Source organism: Oncorhynchus clarkii, chromosome 18 (genome assembly GCF_045791955.1).
Source record: "Oncorhynchus clarkii lewisi isolate Uvic-CL-2024 chromosome 18, UVic_Ocla_1.0, whole genome shotgun sequence".
NCBI lineage: Eukaryota > Metazoa > Chordata > Actinopteri > Salmoniformes > Salmonidae > Oncorhynchus > Oncorhynchus clarkii.
In genome coordinates, this window is record NC_092164.1 from 50,923,129 (window position 1) to 50,942,805 (window position 19,677).

A 19,677-nucleotide genomic window follows, 5' to 3' on the forward strand; every position below is an offset into this window, starting at 1 on the left:
GTAATGTTGCGCGAGTTGGAACAGGTGTATTTTCTGAATCATACGCGCCAAATAAATGGACATTTTGGATATATAAAGACAGAATTTATCGAACAAAAGGACCATTTGTGATGTTTAATGGACATATTGGAGTGCCAACAGAAGAAGATCTTCAAAGGTAAGGCATGAATTATATGTTATTTCTGACTTTTGCCTGGCAGGTTGAATTATGATTTTCATGTGTATGTTTGCTGGGGTGCTGTCCTCAGATAATAGCATGGTTTGCTTTCGCCATAAAGCCTTTTTGAAATCTGACACTGTGGCTGGATTAACAAGAAGTTCATGCCTCCCGGGTGGCGCAGTGGTTAAGGGCGCTGTACTGCAGCGCTAGCTGTGCCACCAGAGACCCTGGGTTCGCGCCCAGGCTCTGTCGTAACCGACCGGGAGGTCCGTGGGGCGACGCACAATTGGCCTAGCGTCGTCCGGGTTAGGGAGGGTTTGGTTAGGGAGGGTTTGGCCGCACCAGCGACTTACATATTTTGCATTACTCATCTCATATGTACATACTGTATTCTATCCTATTCTACTGTATCTTATACTATGCCACTCTGACATCGCTCGCCCAAATATTTATATATTCTTAATTCCATTCCTTGACTTTAGATTTGTGTGTATTGTTGTGAAATTGTTAGCTATTACAGTTAGATATTACTGCACTGTTGGAGACACAAGCATTTCGCTACACTCGCAATAACATCTGCTAAACATGTGAATGTGACAAATAAAATGAGATTTGATTTTCAGTACTCCCAGTGAACACTGTTCCTCACACTGTGTAGCTCATGATCATGATGACGTCAGTTGTATCATACCTTCTCCACTTATATTAACAATGTATACTTCCTGAAATGTCTTTATTTAGGAAAATAAAAAAATCATCAGCACATGTATCTTTAAGACCAATCTTATATTAAATTACCTTTATATATATATTCCATACAAAATAGATACCTTCGTATGGTGACAACAGGGGAAAGAAAGAGATGAGTGAGAGATGCAGGGAGAAACACATAACAACAAAATTATCAATGGAACTGATGTCCTGTTCCACTGGGAATGACAAGACACAAGCTGCCTTTGGGGAAGACTATACATTGCGCACACACAGGCCGCCTTAAAGATAGGACCCTTCAGTGTTACAAACACCGGTTCCCTATGAGGGAAGACTTTTATTAACGCACACACAGGCTGCCTATGGGGGGGAGACTTTCAGAGGCACAGACAGAAGATGAGTTACCATGGTGACCGGTGCTCCATCTCCAGGAAACCCAGTGATGGACAAGGTGAGGCAGAAAGAGAGGGGTGCTAAAGAGAAATGCTGCGGGGGTCAAAGCTCAGAGGTCATAAACTCCTCTTCAGACTCAATAGGAAGTAAAAACAGGGTGTGTGTTGTGGGGGGTGTTTGGGATATGTGTGTGCATCCTCAGACAATCTTGTTCTCCAGCGCAGCGATCCTCTTCGACACACCCTCCAGTGAAATCAGAGTCAAGGAAACCACAGGAAGGCAGATGTAACACAGTGGTAACAACACTTTTACCGTACTCTCACACTCTTGTAAAGGATATGTTTTTTCGTTAGTGCCTGTAAGGCTTCTTCTACTTTTTTCTGGAACTTAACGACAGAGTCACATTCACATGGGTCTTCCTCTGTAAAGACAGACAGCATAAAGTCACAATCACATGGGTCCTCCTCTGTAAAGACAGACAGCATAAAGTCACAATCACATGGGTCCTCCTCTGTAAAGACAGACAGCATAAAGTCACAATCACATGGGTCCTCCTCTGTAAAGACAGACAGCATAAAGTCACAATCACATGGATCCTCCTCTGTAAAGACAGACAGCATAAAGTCACAATCACATGGGTCCTCCTCTGTAAAGACAGACAGCATAGTCACATAGGGTAGGAGAGATTTACTTTATGAGCAGGGAAGACATTCTGTGTGTGTGATTAAATGAGAGAGAGAATGATTAAATATATGTGTAGTGTAGAGTTTTGAGTGTGATGTGTATTTGTTTAATACCCCTCATCCCCCTCGTCCCCCCAGCCTGCAGTAATGCCGCCACAGACGTGTTGTTCCTAAACGATGGTTCTAAGAGTGTGCATCTAGAGAACCTTGCAGCTGGTCAAGAAGTGGATCAACCAGATCATGTCTCCGAGACCAAGGCTCACGTTGGACTGGTCCAGTACTCCAGCTCTGTCAAACAGTGTGTGTGTGAATGTGTGTTGGTGTGTGTGTCAGACCTTGACAGATGTTGATCTGCAGCTTCTTAGCGATGGCTGTCATGGCTTTGAAGTCTGCAGTGTAGAAGTAGTGTTCTCCTGTTGGCTGTGATGCTATCTCCCTCAACTCATCCTCTACAGCATTACCCACGCCCACAGCATACATCCTAAAACCTAGAGCGAGATAGAGAGGGGGGGAGAGAGGGGGGAGGGGAGAGAGTGAGGAGGGAGAAAGGGGGAGTGGGGGGAGAGAGTAGGGGAGGGAGAGAGCGAGAGGGAGAGAGCGAGGGGGGAGAGAGTGAGAGGGTGGGAGGGAGAGAGGGGAGTGGGGGGAGGGAGGGTGGGAGGGAGAGAGGGGAGTGGGGGGAGGGAGTGTGGGAGGGAGAGAGGGGAGTGGAGGGAGAGAGCGAGAGGGGAGAGAGCGAGAGGGTGAGAGGGAGAGAGAGGGTTGGGTGTTAGAAAGACCATGATTAGAGACAGATACACACACACACACACTTTAATACCTCATGCAGAGTGGATCCACAGTAAAACGTCACAAAATAAACGTGACTGACCGTTGGAGATGACTACACATGCATTCACACATCCTTTCTCACACACACTTAAACACTCTTCCTTCTTCCCTCCCTCACCTTGCTCCTTGGCCTTCTTGGCGGCGTCTCCAATGTAGTCCTGGCTGCGTCCATCGGTGAACACAATGCCGACTTTGGCGACCCCGGGCCGTGCCCCACCGGCTGGTGCAAAGCTGCTGTCGGTCAGGTAGCGCAGGGCCTGTCCTGTCATGGTCCCCCTCTCCATGTAGGCCATCTTCTTCACTGCGTCCTTCAGGTCCTTCTTGTTGTTGTAACGTCCCAGAGGGAACTCCTGAGAGGGGAGGACGAGGAGGGTAAGTAGGGTGAGGAGGGGAGGACGTAAAGGGTGAAGAGGTTGTGAGTTATCACAGTTAGTCAAAGGTTTCTCACAATAATAATTAAATAAAGTGAACCTCAAATTGTAATCCTGTAATCTCATGTTATTAAAACACACACACACCTGTTTGACAGAGCTGGAGTACTGGACCAGTCCAACATGAGCCTTGGTCTCGGAGACGTCCAGTTTGTCTATGATCTGGTTGATCCACTTCTTGACCAGCTCAAAGTTCTCTGGACGCACACTCTTAGAACCATCGATCAGGAACACCACGTCTGTGGCGGCATTACTGCAGGCTGGGGGGACGAGGGGGATGTTTACACATCACACTCAAATTCTACAATACTCATACATTCTATAATTCTCTCTCTCTCACACACACACACACACACACACACACAGACTTACTCTCTCTCTCTCTCTCACACACACACACACACACACACACACACACACACACACACACACACACACACACACACACACACACACACACACACACACTCACCGCTGCAGCTTTTGCCATCCTCCAGTAGACTGAAGCCCTCCTTGCAGGCACACTTGAATGACCCTGGTGCGCTGATGCATACCTGCTGACAGTCATGATCTCCAGTGGCACACAGGTCCGCCACTGTGTTTAGGCATGCACAGACACACATACACAGGAGGTACACACAGACACACATACACAGGAGGTACGCACAGACACACATACACAGGAGGTACGCACAGACACACATACACAGGAGGGAACACATACACACAGGTACGCACAGACACACATACACAGGAGGTACTCACAGACACACATACACAGGAGGTACGCACAGACACACATACACAGGAGGTACGCACAGACACACATACACAGGAGGGAACACATACACACAGGTACGCACAGACACACATACACAGGAGGTACGCACAGACACACATACACAGGAGGGAACACACACACACGCACACACACATGCAGGCACACGTAGAAGCACGCTCGCAGACACACACACACCACAGGGGTGGGGTGGTGGGGGTTAGGGGACAGAATAACACTATGTCAGTTTGAAAACTGGAGGAAAATCTACAGTTGATTTTAAGGATCCACTGAGATCTAGTGATTTAAAAGGAATCCAGTAGGATCTACTGGAATCTGATGTTTGTTGTAGAAGACAGTGGATCATTAAAGAGACAGGGGTGAGAGAGTTTGGAGAGATTTATACCTGCTTTAGACCAAATAGCTTTATTGTCCCAATTGGAAATTGGAATTAGAAAAGGTAATTGGTAGTTTCCAAATTATGTCACTGTCAGGTATAGGCTTGTCCAATATGAAGCCATCCCTGTTTACATGCAGCTCCACCCCTGGGAGGGTCATCCAACATGATTGGCTATATACAAGCGCCATTCAAACAGCTAGCAAATGGGCCCGCCCAAGGCTGGAGCTGATTGGAGGTTTGATTTGATTAACACTAGTGGAACACTAATCAGAAGCTTCAGTCTCACCCCTCAGAGGAGGAGGAGTTACTGAAGAATGACACCTTACCCTAGCCATCCTCCCTCCGTCAAACACATCCTCTCTCCTTGTCAAACACATCCTCTCTCCTTGTCAAACACATCCTCCCTCCGTCAAACACATCCTCTCTCCTTGTCAAACACATCCTCCCTCCGTCAAACACATCCTCTCTCCTTGTCAAACACATCCTCTCTCCTTGTCAAACACATCCTCTCTCCTTGTCAAACACATCCTCCCTCCGTCAAACACATCCTCTCTCCTTGTCAAACACATCCTCCCTCCCTCCGTCAAACACATCCACTCTCCTTCCCTCCCTCCGTCAAACACATCCTCTTTCCTTGTCAAACACATCCTCTCTCCTTCCCTCCTTTGTCAAACACATCCTCTCTCCTTGTCAAACACATCCTCTCTCCTTCCCTCCTTTGTCAAACACATCCTCTCTACTTGTCAAACACACCCTCTCTCCTTGTCAAACACATACCATCTCCTTGTCAAACACATCCTCTCTACTTGTCAAACACATCCTCTCTCCTTGTCAAACACATCCTCTCTCCTTGTCAAACACATCCTCTCTCCTTGTCAAACACATCCTCTCTCCTTGTCAAACACATCCTCTCTCCTTCCCTCCTTTGTCAAACACATCCTCTCTCTTTGTCAAACACATCCTCTCTCCTTCCCTCCTTGTCAAACACATCCTCTCTCCTTGTCAAACACATCCTCTCTACTTGTCAAACACATCCTCTCTCCTTGTCAAACACATCCTCTCTCCTTGTCAAACACATCCTTTCTCCTTGTCAAACACATCCTCTCTCCTTCCCCCCTCTGTCAAACACATCCCATCTCATTCTCAAACACATCATCTCTCCTTCCCCCCTTTGTCAAAAACATCCTCTCTCCTTGTCAAACACATACCATTTCCTTGTCAAACACATCCTCTCTCCTTGTCAAACACATCATTTCTCCTTGTCAAACACATCCTTTCTCCTTGTCAAACACATCCCATCTCCTTGTCAAACACATCATCTCTCCTTCCCCCCTTTGTCAAAAACATCCTCTCTCCTTGTCAAACACATACCATTTCCTTGTCAAACACATCCTCTCTCCTTGTCAAACACATCCTCTCTCCTTGTCAAACACATCCTTTCTCCTTGTCAAACACATCCTCTCTCCTTGTCAAACACATCATCTCTCCTTGTCAAACACATCCTCTCTCCTTGTCAAACACATCCTTTCTCCTTGTCAAACACATCCTTTCTCCTTGTCAAACACATCCCATCTCCTTGTCAAACACATCATCTCTCCTTCCCCCCTTTGTCAAACACATCCTCTCTCCTTGTCAAACACATCATCTCTCCTTCCTCCCTTTGTCAAACACATCCTCTCTCCTTGTCAAACACATCCTCTCTCCTTCCCTCCTTTGTCAAACACATCCTCTCTCCTTGTCAAACACATCCTCTCTACTTGTCAAACACATCCTCTCTCCTTGTCAAACACATCCCATCTCCTTGTCAAACACATCCTCTCTCCTTGTCAAACACATCCTCTCTCCTTCCCTCCTTTGTCAAACACATCCTTTCTCCTTGTCAAACACATCCTCTCTCCTTGTCAAACACATCCTCTCTCCTTGTCAAACACATCCTTTCTCCTTGTCAAACACATCCTCTCTCCTTCCCCCCTTTGTCAAACACATCCTTTCTCCTTGTCAAACACACCCTCTCTCCTTGTCAAACACATCCTCTCTCCTTGTCAAACACATCCTTTCTCCTTGTCAAACACATCCTTTCTCCTTGTCAAACACATCCTTTCTCCTTGTCAAACACATCCTCTCTCCTTGTCAAACACATCCTCTCTCCTTGTCAAACACATCCCATCTCCTTGTCAAACACATCCTCTCTCCTTGTCAAACACATCCTCTCTCCTTGTCAAACACATCCCATCTCCTTGTCAAACACATCCTCTCTCCTTGTCAAACACATCCTCTCTCCTTCCCCCCTTTGTCAAACACATCCTCTCTCCTTGTCAAACACATCATCTCTCCTTCCTCCCTTTGTCAAACACATCCTCTCTCCTTGTCAAACACATCCTCTCTCCTTGTCAAACACATCCTCTCTCCTTCCCTCCTTTGTCAAACACATCCTTTCTCCTTGTCAAACACATCCTCTCTCCTTGTCAAACACATCCTCTCTCCTTGTCAAACACATCCTTTCTCCTTGTCAAACACATCCTCTCTCCTTCCCCCCTTTGTCAAACACATCCTTTCTCCTTGTCAAACACACCCTCTCTCCTTGTCAAACACATCCTCTCTCCTTGTCAAACACATCCTTTCTCCTTGTCAAACACATCCTTTCTCCTTGTCAAACACATCCTTTCTCCTTGTCAAACACATCCTCTCTCCTTGTCAAACACATCCTCTCTCCTTGTCAAACACATCCCATCTCCTTGTCAAACACATCCTCTCTCCTTGTCAAACACATCCTCTCTCCTTGTCAAACACATCCCATCTCCTTGTCAAACACATCCTCTCTCCTTGTCAAACACATCCTCTCTCCTTCCCCCCTTTGTCAAACACATCCTCTCTCCTTGTCAAACACATCATCTCTCCTTCCTCCCTTTGTCAAACACATCCTCTCTCCTTGTCAAACACATCCTCTCTCCTTCCCTCCTTTGTCAAACACATCCTCTCTCCTTGTCAAACACATCCCCTCTACTTGTCAAACACATCCTCTCTCCTTGTCAAACACATCCCATCTCCTTGTCAAACACATCCTCTCTCCTTGTCAAACACATCCTCTCTCCTTCCCTCCTTTGTCAAACACATCCTTTCTCCTTGTCAAACACATCCTCTCTCCTTGTCAAACACATCCACTCTCCTTGTCAAACACATCCTTTCTCCTTGTCAAACACATCCTCTCTCCTTCCCCCCTTTGTCAAACACATCCTTTCTCCTTGTCAAACACACCCTCTCTCCTTGTCAAACACATCCTCTCTCCTTGTCAAACACATCCTTTCTCCTTGTCAAACACATCCTTTCTCCTTGTCAAACACATCCTTTCTCCTTGTCAAACACATCCTCTCTCCTTGTCAAACACATCCTCTCTCCTTGTCAAACACATCCTTTCTCCTTGTCAAACACATCCTCTCTCCTTGTCAAACACATCCCATCTCCTTGTCAAACACATCCTCTCTCCTTGTCAAACACATCCTCTCTCCTTGTCAAACACATCCCATCTCCTTGTCAAACACATCCTCTCTCCTTGTCAAACACATCCTCTCTCCTTCCCTCCTTTGTCAAACACACCCTCTCTCCTTGTCAAACACATCCTCTCTCCTTGTCAAACACATCCTTTCTCCTTGTCAAACACATCCTTTCTCCTTGTCAAACACATCCTTTCTCCTTGTCAAACACATCCTTTCTCCTTGTCAAACACATCCCATCTCCTTGTCAAACACATCCTCTCTCCTTGTCAAACACATCCTCTCTCCTTCCCTCCTTTGTCAAACACATCCTCTCTCCTTGTCAAACACATCATCTCTCCTTCCTCCCTTTGTCAAACACATCCTCTCTCCTTGTCAAACACATCCTCTCTCCTTCCCTCCTTTGTCAAACACATCCTCTCTCCTTGTCAAACACATCCCCTCTACTTGTCAAACACATCCTCTCTCCTTGTCAAACACATCCCATCTCCTTGTCAAACACATCCTCTCTCCTTGTCAAACACATCCTCTCTCCTTCCCTCCTTTGTCAAACACATCCTTTCTCCTTGTCAAACACATCCTCTCTCCTTGTCAAACACATCCACTCTCCTTGTCAAACACATCCTTTCTCCTTGTCAAACACATCCTCTCTCCTTCCCCCCTTTGTCAAACACATCCTTTCTCCTTGTCAAACACACCCTCTCTCCTTGTCAAACACATCCTCTCTCCTTGTCAAACACATCCTTTCTCCTTGTCAAACACATCCTTTCTCCTTGTCAAACACATCCTTTCTCCTTGTCAAACACATCCTCTCTCCTTGTCAAACACATCCTCTCTCCTTGTCAAACACATCCTTTCTCCTTGTCAAACACATCCTCTCTCCTTGTCAAACACATCCCATCTCCTTGTCAAACACATCCTCTCTCCTTGTCAAACACATCCTCTCTCCTTGTCAAACACATCCCATCTCCTTGTCAAACACATCCTCTCTCCTTGTCAAACACATCCTCTCTCCTTGTCAAACACATCCTCTCTCCTTGTCAAACACATCCTTTCTCCTTGTCAAACACATCCTTTCTCCTTGTCAAACACATCCCATCTCCTTGTCAAACACATCCTCTCTCCTTGTCAAACACATCCTCTCTCCTTCCCTCCTTTGTCAAACACATCCTCTCTCCTTGTCAAACACATCATCTCTCCTTCCTCCCTTTGTCAAACACATCCTCTCTCCTTGTCAAACACATCCTCTCTCCTTCCCTCCTTTGTCAAACACATCCCATCTCCTTGTCAAACACATCCTCTCTACTTGTCAAACACATCCTCTCTCCTTGTCAAACACATCCTCTCTCCTTGTCAAACACATCCTCTCTCCTTGTCAAACACATCCTCTCTCCTTGTCAAACACATCCTCTCTCCTTCCCTCCTTTGTCAAACACATCCTCTCTCTTTGTCAAACACATCCTCTCTCCTTCCCTCCTTGTCAAACACATCCTCTCTCCTTGTCAAACACATCCTCTCTACTTGTCAAACACATCCTCTCTCCTTGTCAAACACATCCTCTCTCCTTGTCAAACACATCCTTTCTCCTTGTCAAACACATCCTCTCTCCTTCCCCCCTCTGTCAAACACATCCCATCTCATTCTCAAACACATCATCTCTCCTTCCCCCCTTTGTCAAAAACATCCTCTCTCCTTGTCAAACACATACCATCTCCTTGTCAAACACATCCTCTCTCCTTGTCAAACACATCCTTTCTCCTTGTCAAACACATCCTTTCTCCTTGTCAAACACATCCCATCTCCTTGTCAAACACATAATCTCTCCTTCCCCCCTTTGTCAAACACATCCTCTCTCCTTGTCAAACACATCATCTCTCCTTGTCAAACACATGATCTCTCCTTGTCAAACACATCATCTCTCCTTCCCCCCTTTGTCAAACACATCCTCTCTCCTTGTCAAACACATCCCATCTCCTTGTCAAACACATCCTTTCTCCTTGTCAAACACATCCTCTCTCCTTCCCCCCTTTGTCAAACACATCCCATCTCCTTCTCAAACACATCATCTCTCCTTCCCCCCTTTGTCAAAAACATCCTCCCTCCTTGTCAAACACATACCATTTCCTTGTCAAACACATCCTCTCTCCTTGTCAAACACATCATTTCTCCTTGTCAAACACATCCTTTCTCCTTGTCAAACACATCCCATCTCCTTGTCAAACACATCATCTCTCCTTCCCCCCTTTGTCAAAAACATCCTCTCTCCTTGTCAAACACATACCATTTCCTTGTCAAACACATCCTCTCTCCTTGTCAAACACATCCTCTCTCCTTGTCAAACACATCCTTTCTCCTTGTCAAACACATCCTCTCTCCTTGTCAAACACATCATCTCTCCTTGTCAAACACATCCTCTCTCCTTGTCAAACACATCCTTTCTCCTTGTCAAACACATCCTTTCTCCTTGTCAAACACATCCCATCTCCTTGTCAAACACATCATCTCTCCTTCCCCCCTTTGTCAAACACATCCTCTCTCCTTGTCAAACACATCATCTCTCCTTCCTCCCTTTGTCAAACACATCCTCTCTCCTTGTCAAACACATCCTCTCTCCTTCCCTCCTTTGTCAAACACATCCTCTCTCCTTGTCAAACACATCCTCTCTACTTGTCAAACACATCCTCTCTCCTTGTCAAACACATCCCATCTCCTTGTCAAACACATCCTCTCTCCTTGTCAAACACATCCTCTCTCCTTCCCTCCTTTGTCAAACACATCCTTTCTCCTTGTCAAACACATCCTCTCTCCTTGTCAAACACATCCTCTCTCCTTGTCAAACACATCCTTTCTCCTTGTCAAACACATCCTCTCTCCTTCCCCCCTTTGTCAAACACATCCTTTCTCCTTGTCAAACACACCCTCTCTCCTTGTCAAACACATCCTCTCTCCTTGTCAAACACATCCTTTCTCCTTGTCAAACACATCCTTTCTCCTTGTCAAACACATCCTTTCTCCTTGTCAAACACATCCTCTCTCCTTGTCAAACACATCCTCTCTCCTTGTCAAACACATCCCATCTCCTTGTCAAACACATCCTCTCTCCTTGTCAAACACATCCTCTCTCCTTGTCAAACACATCCCATCTCCTTGTCAAACACATCCTCTCTCCTTGTCAAACACATCCTCTCTCCTTCCCCCCTTTGTCAAACACATCCTCTCTCCTTGTCAAACACATCATCTCTCCTTCCTCCCTTTGTCAAACACATCCTCTCTCCTTGTCAAACACATCCTCTCTCCTTCCCTCCTTTGTCAAACACATCCTCTCTCCTTGTCAAACACATCCCCTCTACTTGTCAAACACATCCTCTCTCCTTGTCAAACACATCCCATCTCCTTGTCAAACACATCCTCTCTCCTTGTCAAACACATCCTCTCTCCTTCCCTCCTTTGTCAAACACATCCTTTCTCCTTGTCAAACACATCCTCTCTCCTTGTCAAACACATCCACTCTCCTTGTCAAACACATCCTTTCTCCTTGTCAAACACATCCTCTCTCCTTCCCCCCTTTGTCAAACACATCCTTTCTCCTTGTCAAACACACCCTCTCTCCTTGTCAAACACATCCTCTCTCCTTGTCAAACACATCCTTTCTCCTTGTCAAACACATCCTTTCTCCTTGTCAAACACATCCTTTCTCCTTGTCAAACACATCCTCTCTCCTTGTCAAACACATCCTCTCTCCTTGTCAAACACATCCTTTCTCCTTGTCAAACACATCCTCTCTCCTTGTCAAACACATCCCATCTCCTTGTCAAACACATCCTCTCTCCTTGTCAAACACATCCTCTCTCCTTGTCAAACACATCCCATCTCCTTGTCAAACACATCCTCTCTCCTTGTCAAACACATCCTCTCTCCTTCCCTCCTTTGTCAAACACACCCTCTCTCCTTGTCAAACACATCCTCTCTCCTTGTCAAACACATCCTTTCTCCTTGTCAAACACATCCTTTCTCCTTGTCAAACACATCCTTTCTCCTTGTCAAACACATCCTTTCTCCTTGTCAAACACATCCCATCTCCTTGTCAAACACATCCTCTCTCCTTGTCAAACACATCCTCTCTCCTTCCCTCCTTTGTCAAACACATCCTCTCTCCTTGTCAAACACATCATCTCTCCTTCCTCCCTTTGTCAAACACATCCTCTCTCCTTGTCAAACACATCCTCTCTCCTTCCCTCCTTTGTCAAACACATCCTCTCTCCTTGTCAAACACATCCCCTCTACTTGTCAAACACATCCTCTCTCCTTGTCAAACACATCCCATCTCCTTGTCAAACACATCCTCTCTCCTTGTCAAACACATCCTCTCTCCTTCCCTCCTTTGTCAAACACATCCTTTCTCCTTGTCAAACACATCCTCTCTCCTTGTCAAACACATCCACTCTCCTTGTCAAACACATCCTTTCTCCTTGTCAAACACATCCTCTCTCCTTCCCCCCTTTGTCAAACACATCCTTTCTCCTTGTCAAACACACCCTCTCTCCTTGTCAAACACATCCTCTCTCCTTGTCAAACACATCCTTTCTCCTTGTCAAACACATCCTTTCTCCTTGTCAAACACATCCTTTCTCCTTGTCAAACACATCCTCTCTCCTTGTCAAACACATCCTCTCTCCTTGTCAAACACATCCTTTCTCCTTGTCAAACACATCCTCTCTCCTTGTCAAACACATCCCATCTCCTTGTCAAACACATCCTCTCTCCTTGTCAAACACATCCTCTCTCCTTGTCAAACACATCCCATCTCCTTGTCAAACACATCCTCTCTCCTTGTCAAACACATCCTCTCTCCTTCCCTCCTTTGTCAAACACACCCTCTCTCCTTGTCAAACACATCCTCTCTCCTTGTCAAACACATCCTTTCTCCTTGTCAAACACATCCTTTCTCCTTGTCAAACACATCCTTTCTCCTTGTCAAACACATCCTTTCTCCTTGTCAAACACATCCCATCTCCTTGTCAAACACATCCTCTCTCCTTGTCAAACACATCCTCTCTCCTTCCCTCCTTTGTCAAACACATCCTTTCTCCTTGTCAAACACATCCTCTCTACTTGTCAAACACATCCTCTCTCCTTGTCAAACACATCCTTTCTCCTTGTCAAACACATCCTTTCTCCTTGTCAAACACATCCTCTCTCCTTGTCAAACACATCCTCTCTCCTTGTCAAACACATCCTTTCTCCTTGTCAAACACATCCTCTCTCCTTCCCCCCTTTGTCAAACACATCCTTTCTCCTTGTCAAACACACCCTCTCTCCTTGTCAAACACATCCTCTCTCCTTGTCAAACACATACCATCTCCTTGTCAAACACATCCTTTCTCCTTGTCAAACACATCCTTTCTCCTTGTCAAACACATCCTCTCTCCTTGTCAAACACATCCTCTCTCCTTGTCAAACACATCCGTTGTCCTTGTCAAACACATCCCATCTCCTTGTCAAACACATACCATCTCCTTGTCAAACACATCCGTTTTCCTTGTCAAACACATCCTTTCTCCTTGTCAAACACATCCTCTCTCCTTCCCCCCTTTGTCAAACACATCCTTTCTCCTTGTCAAACACATCCCCTCTCCTTGTCAAACACATCCTTTCTCCTTGTCAAACACATCCTTTCTCCTTGTCAAACACATCATCTCTCCTTGTCAAACACATTCTCTCCTTGTCAAACACATCCTTTCTCCTTGTCAAACACATCCTCTCTCCTTCCCCCCTTTGTCAAACACATCCTTTCTCCTTGTCAAACACACCCTCTCTCCTTGTCAAACACATCCTCTCTCCTTGTCAAACACATACCATCTCCTTGTCAAACACATCCTCTCTCCTTGCCAAACACATCCTTTCTCCTTGTCAAACACATCCTTTCTCCTTGTCAAACACATCCTCTCTCCTTGTCAAACACATCCTCTCTCCTTGTCAAACACATCCGTTTTCCTTGTCAAACACATCCTTTCTCCTTGTCAAACACATCCTCTCTCCTTCCCCCCTTTGTCAAACACATCCTTTCTCCTTGTCAAACACACCCTCTCTCCTTGTCAAACACATCATCTCTCCTTGTCAAACACATCCTTTCTCCTTGTCAAACACATCCTTTCTCCTTGTCAAACACATCCTCTCTCCTTGTCAAACACATCCTTTCTCCTTGTCAAACACACCCTCTCTACTTGTCAAACACATCCTCTCTCCTTGTCAAACACATCCTTTCTCCTTGTCAAACACATCCTTTCTCCTTGTCAAACACATCCTCTCTCCTTGTCAAACACATCCTCTCTCCTTGTCAAACACATCCTTTCTCCTTGTCAAACACATCCTCTCTCCTTCCCCCCTTTGTCAAACACATCCTTTCTCCTTGTCAAACACACCCTCTCTCCTTGTCAAACACATCCTCTCTCCTTGTCAAACACATACCATCTCCTTGTCAAACACATCCTCTCTCCTTGTCAAACACATCCTTTCTCCTTGTCAAACACATCCTTTCTCCTTGTCAAACACATCCTCTCTCCTTGTCAAACACATCCTCTCTCCTTGTCAAACACATCCGTTTTCCTTGTCAAACACATCCCATCTCCTTGTCAAACACATACCATCTCCTTGTCAAACACATCCGTTTTCCTTGTCAAACACATCCTTTCTCCTTGTCAAACACATCCTCTCTCCTTGTCAATAGGCCACACTAGAACAGACCACTTATCAGTAACATATCAGACCATATTGCAATGTTAGTCTTTTCTAGTATGGCCATCTTATGATTACCATCTCTTTCATTCCCTCTTTCTCCCCCTTCTCTGTCCTTCCTGTCTTTCCCTCTTTCTCCCTCCCTCTCTCACCACAGAAAGCCTCCTGGAACTTCTTGGTGAGTTTCTCGATGACTGAGTAGCTCTCTACGTAGTCCACGTGGTCGTCCAGCTGCTCGCTGGCGATCTGCTTCAGCGTATTCAGGTCTACACGCCCTACGCCAATGGCGTATAGCTCGATACCCGCATCCCGGGCACGCGCCGCCACATCCTTTACGTTGTCCTGGGGACGACCGTCTGTCACAATGATGGCCACCTGGAGGAGATATGGCAACGATACGACATTAGTTGGATAGACTAGTTGATTAACAGGAACCGCGTTAGGTCACGCAGACATAAAACAGCAGCCGGTCGCTGAGACACAAAATGGCGATAAGGGTTGTGTAAAGGCCAAGGTGTTTGATTGAGCTTGCCTGTTGCAATGGACCAAATACAAAAGTCCCAACAATGTAAAACCCACCCATCTGGCACTACAGGCAGGCTAAAGAAAATGTAAGTATTTTAAAGATTTCAGATAGGATTTGAACCCAGGTCTGGTGTGCGTCTAACCTACCTTGCTGATGTCTGGGGACTTGACGCGGGCGCCCTCAGCCTCGCTGAAAGCTACGTTGAGGGCGAACTGGATAGCAAGGCCGGTCATGGTGCCAGTGGACAGGGGCTCGATCTTAGTCACAGCCTTTACCAGACCTGCCTTGGTTTTATGGGTCTTCAGAGACAGCTGGAGAGAGACAAGAGTTAGTGTGTGTGTGTGTGTGTGTGTGTGTGTGTGTGTGTGTGTGTGTGTGTGTGTGTGTGTGTGTGTGTGTGTGTGTGTGTGTGTGTGTGTGTGTGTGTGTGTGTGTGTGTGTGTGTGTGTGTGTGTGTGTGTGTGTGTGTGTGTGTGTGTGTGTGTGTGTGTGTGTGTGTATGAGTACATCCTAAATAGATTATCTTGGAACTTTTGGGGACAACATAGCGGTGATGTAGTACTCAGGAGAGTCAGAAGGGGGCAGCATACATAACGTGTGGACATCGGTGAATGTCAGGACAGTTATGGAGTCCATTAAAATTCTATATCTCACCACTCAAACACACACACCTCATTCTTGACGCGGCTGGCATAGTTGACCACTCCGACCCGTGTTGCGTCAGGTCCAACATCCAGTCCCTCGATGACCTTGGCCAGGAACACCTTGACCTGCTCGAACTCTGACGGACGCACGCTCCTACTGCTGTCCACGATGAACACCAGGTCTGTAGGGCGAGTGTTACACAGACCTGCCGCTGGAGGGGGGGGGGGGGGGATTGATTATTATTAGTGACAATGATTACTACTATTCAAATTCCTATTCAGAAAATCTTCAATGGCTGGTCAATTCTGCTGTTCATATTCTCTTTGAATTCAATTGAGAGAGGAGGGATTTGTAGAGGTGGGGGAGAGGACAAGAGGGAGAAGTGGGAGGAAAGAGTAGAAAGGGAGAGTGAAAGCGTGGGGAGGGGGAGTGAAAGAGTGGAGAGGGAGAGTGAAAACCAGGTATGAGGATGCAAGGAGTGAGGAGAAAGGTAAGAGGGAGGAGCAAATAAAGGGAGGGGCAAAGAGAGAGAGCGAGAGAGTGGGGTATTAGGGAGGGAGGAAGGGATGGATGGTATGAAACGGAGACAAGATAGAGGGAGCAAAAAGAGAGAATGAGAGGTCAATGAGTCTGGGTGTATTAATCACCCGGAACTAGACTGAACCAGACTGAGAGGAAGCCTTAGATGATTTCGAGTTATAGATACGATGAAGATGATGAGAGAGAGACGATACGTTTTCCAAAAACAGATCAGTCTACTGTCACCTCAACAAAGTAAAATACACACAATACAGCAAGCTAGAGAGAGAAATAGAGAGAGTCACAGTGAGTCATAGACAACGAGGGAGAGAGAGAGGCAGTAGAGAGAAAGACAAAGACAGTAGAGAGAGAGGGGCAGTAGAGAACAAGGGAGAGAGAAAGGCAGTAGAGAGAGAGAGGCAGTAGAGAACGAGGGAGAGAGAGAGGCAGTAGAGAGAGAGCGAAAGGCAGTAGAGAGAGAGGGGCAGTAGAGAACGAGGAAGAGAGAGAGGCAGTAGAGAGAGAGAGAGGCAGTAGAGAACGATGGGGAGAGGGAGGCAGTAGAGAGAGAGGCAGTAGAGAACGAGGGAGAGAAAGTGGCAGTAGAGAACGAGGGAGAGAGAAATGCAGTAGCGAGAGAGGCAGTAGAGAACGAAGGAGAGAGAGAGGCAGTAGAGAGAGAGGCAGTAGAGAGAGAGAGGCAGTAGAGAACGAGGGAGAGAGAGAGGCAGTAGAGAGAGAGGCAGTAGAGAGAGAGGCAGTAGAGAACGAGGGAGAGAGAGGCAGTAGAGAGAGAGGCAGTAGAGAACGAGGGAGCGAGAGAGGCAGTAGAGAATGAGGGAGAGAGAGAGAGCCAGTAGAGAACAAGGGAGAGAGAGAGACAGTAGAGAGAGAGAGGCAGTGGAGAACGAGGGAGAGAGAAAGGCAGTAGAGAGAGAGGCAGTAGAGAACGAGGGAGAGAGAGAGGCAGTGGAGAACGAGGGAGAGAGAAAGGCAGTAGAGAGAGAGCCAGTAGACAGAGAGAGGCAGTAGAGAGAGAGGCGGTAGAGAGAGAGAGGCGGTAGAGAACGAGGGAGAGAGAGAGGCAGTGGAGAACGAGGGAGAGAGAAAGGCAGTAGAGAGAGAGAGAAAGGCAGTAGAGAGAGAGGGGCAGTAGAGAACGAGGAAGAGAGAGAGGCAGTAGAGAGAGAGAGGCAGTAGAGAACGAGGGGCAGAGGGAGGCCGTAGAGAGAGAGAGAGGCAGTAGAGAACGAGGGAGAGAAAGTGGCAGTAGAGTGAGAGAGGGGCAGTAGAGAACGAGGGAGAGAGAAAGGCAGTAGAGAGAGAGGCAGTAGAGAACGAGGGAGAGAGAGAGGCAGTAGAGAGAGAGAGGCGGTAGAGAACGAGGGAGAGAGAGAGAGCTGTGTAGCTGTACGTAGAGTGTAGCTGTACGTAGTAGTGTAGCTGTACGTTAGCTGTATTTAGTAGAATGTAGCTGTACGTAGTAGAGTGTAGCTGTATGCAGTAAAGTGTTGCTGTATGTAGTAGAGTGTAGCTGTACGTAGTAGAGTGTAGCTGTACGTAGTAGAGTGTAGCTGTACGTAGAGTGTAGCTGTATGTAGTAGAGTGTAGCTGTATGTAGTAGAGTGTAGCTGTACCTAGTAGAGTGTAGCTGTACGTAGAGTGTAGCTGTATGTAGTAGAGTGTAGCTGTACGTAGTAGAGTGTAGCTGTATGCAGTAGATTGTTGCTGTATGTAGTAGAGTGTAGCTGTACGTAGTAGAGTGTAGCTGTATGTAGTAGAGTGTAGCTGTACGTAGAGTGTAGCTGTATGTAGTAGAGTGTAGCTGTATGTAGTAGAGTGTTGTTGTACATAGCAGAGTGTAGCTGTATGTAGCAGAGTGTAGCTGTACGTAGTAGAGTGTTGCTGTATGTAGTAGAGTGTTGCTGTATGTAGTAGAGTGTAGCTGTACGTAGTAGAGTGTAGCTGTACGTTAGCTGTATGTAGTAGAGTGTAGCTGTACGTAGTAGAGTGTAGCTGTATGTAGTAGAGTGTAGCTGTACGTAGTATAGTGTAGTTGTACGTAGTAGAGTGTAGCTGTACGTAGTAGAGTGTAGCTGTACGTAGTAGAGTGTAGCTGTATGTAGTAGAGTGTAGCTGTATGTAGTAGAGTGTAGCTGTATGCAGTAGAGTGTAGCTGTATGTGGTAGAGTGTAGCTGTATGTAGTAGAGTGTAGCTGTATGTAGTAGAGTGTAGCTGTACGTAGTAGAGTGTAGCTGTATGTAGTAGAGTGTAGCTGTATGTAGTAGAGTGTTGTTGTACGTAGCAGAGTGTAGCTGTATGTAGCAGAGTGTAGCTGTACGTAGTAGAGTGTTGCTGTATGTATTAGAGTGTTGCTGTATGTAGTAGAGTGTAGCTGTACATAGTAGAGTGTAGCTGTACGTTAGCTGTATGTAATAGAGTGTAGCTGTACGTAGTAGAGTGTAGCTGTATGTAGTAGAGTGTAGCTGTACGTAGTATAGTGTAGTTGTACGTAGTAGAGTGTAGCTGTACGTAGTAGAGTGTAGCTGTACGTAGTAGAGTGTAGCTGTATGTAGTAGAGTGTAGCTGTACGTAGTAGAGTGTAGCTGTATGTAGTAGAGTGTAGCTGTACGTAGTAGAGTGTAGCTGTACGTAGTAGAGTGTAGCTGTACGTAGTAGAGTGTAGCTGTACGTAGTAGAGTGTAGCTGTATGTAGTAGAGTGTAGCTGTACGTAGTAGAGTGTAGCTGTATGTAGTAGAGTGTAGCTGTATGTAGTAGAGTGTAGCTGTATGTAGTAGAGTGTAGCTGTATGTAGTAGAGTGTAGCTGTATGAAGTAGAGTGTAGCTGTATGTAGTAGAGTGTAGCTGTATGTAGTAGAGTGTAGCTGTATGTAGTAGAGTGTTGTTGTACGTAGCAGAGTGATTGTTCATACCCTATGTTTATGCAACATCACTGATCTCCCTTCTCCCCCTTCACCTCCATCGCTCCCTCACTGCAGCAGTTTATACAGTACCTCCTCTAACATCCAACACACACACATACACAACCACACACACTTGAACACCTAACTTAACAATTCATTACAATACTTATACCAACACCAAACTTTCAAGCACACTGACACTTCCCACAAGCAACAAACTCTTAATAAACTATTCTAACACAAAAACATAGACTTTGAAACTATAACATCCATTCAATGTTCCCTGACTGACTCAATTGGAGTCAGTATCCAACCACATACAGCTAGAACTCTATCCACCTCTATGCCCTAAAGAGCTTCGAACCAGCACCAGCTTGGAACACCAACAATCATTGAGACAGATTTCTCTGTGTGATTCTATTTTTCATGTAAACTTTATTTAACTAGG

General features: G+C 46.0%; 1 protein-coding gene across 1 annotated transcript in view; it reads right to left on the bottom strand.

The window, feature by feature from the left end:
* Nucleotides 1-876: 876 nt before the first annotated feature.
* The window catches only part of LOC139373641 (matrilin 1), a 19,651-nt gene continuing 850 nt past the window's right edge, over nucleotides 877-19,677 (bottom strand). The window contains exons 2-10 of the mRNA XM_071114372.1: nucleotides 15,811-15,995; nucleotides 15,286-15,450; nucleotides 14,766-14,988; nucleotides 3,682-3,804; nucleotides 3,297-3,469; nucleotides 2,897-3,128; nucleotides 2,283-2,435; nucleotides 1,605-1,685; nucleotides 877-1,512 (exon numbers count right to left, since the gene is read on the bottom strand). Coding sequence (XP_070970473.1) covers nucleotides 1,463-1,512; nucleotides 1,605-1,685; nucleotides 2,283-2,435; nucleotides 2,897-3,128; nucleotides 3,297-3,469; nucleotides 3,682-3,804; nucleotides 14,766-14,988; nucleotides 15,286-15,450; nucleotides 15,811-15,995 — 1,385 coding nt within the window. The 3' untranslated portion in view covers nucleotides 877-1,462. The remainder of the gene's footprint in view (nucleotides 1,513-1,604; nucleotides 1,686-2,282; nucleotides 2,436-2,896; nucleotides 3,129-3,296; nucleotides 3,470-3,681; nucleotides 3,805-14,765; nucleotides 14,989-15,285; nucleotides 15,451-15,810; nucleotides 15,996-19,677) is intronic.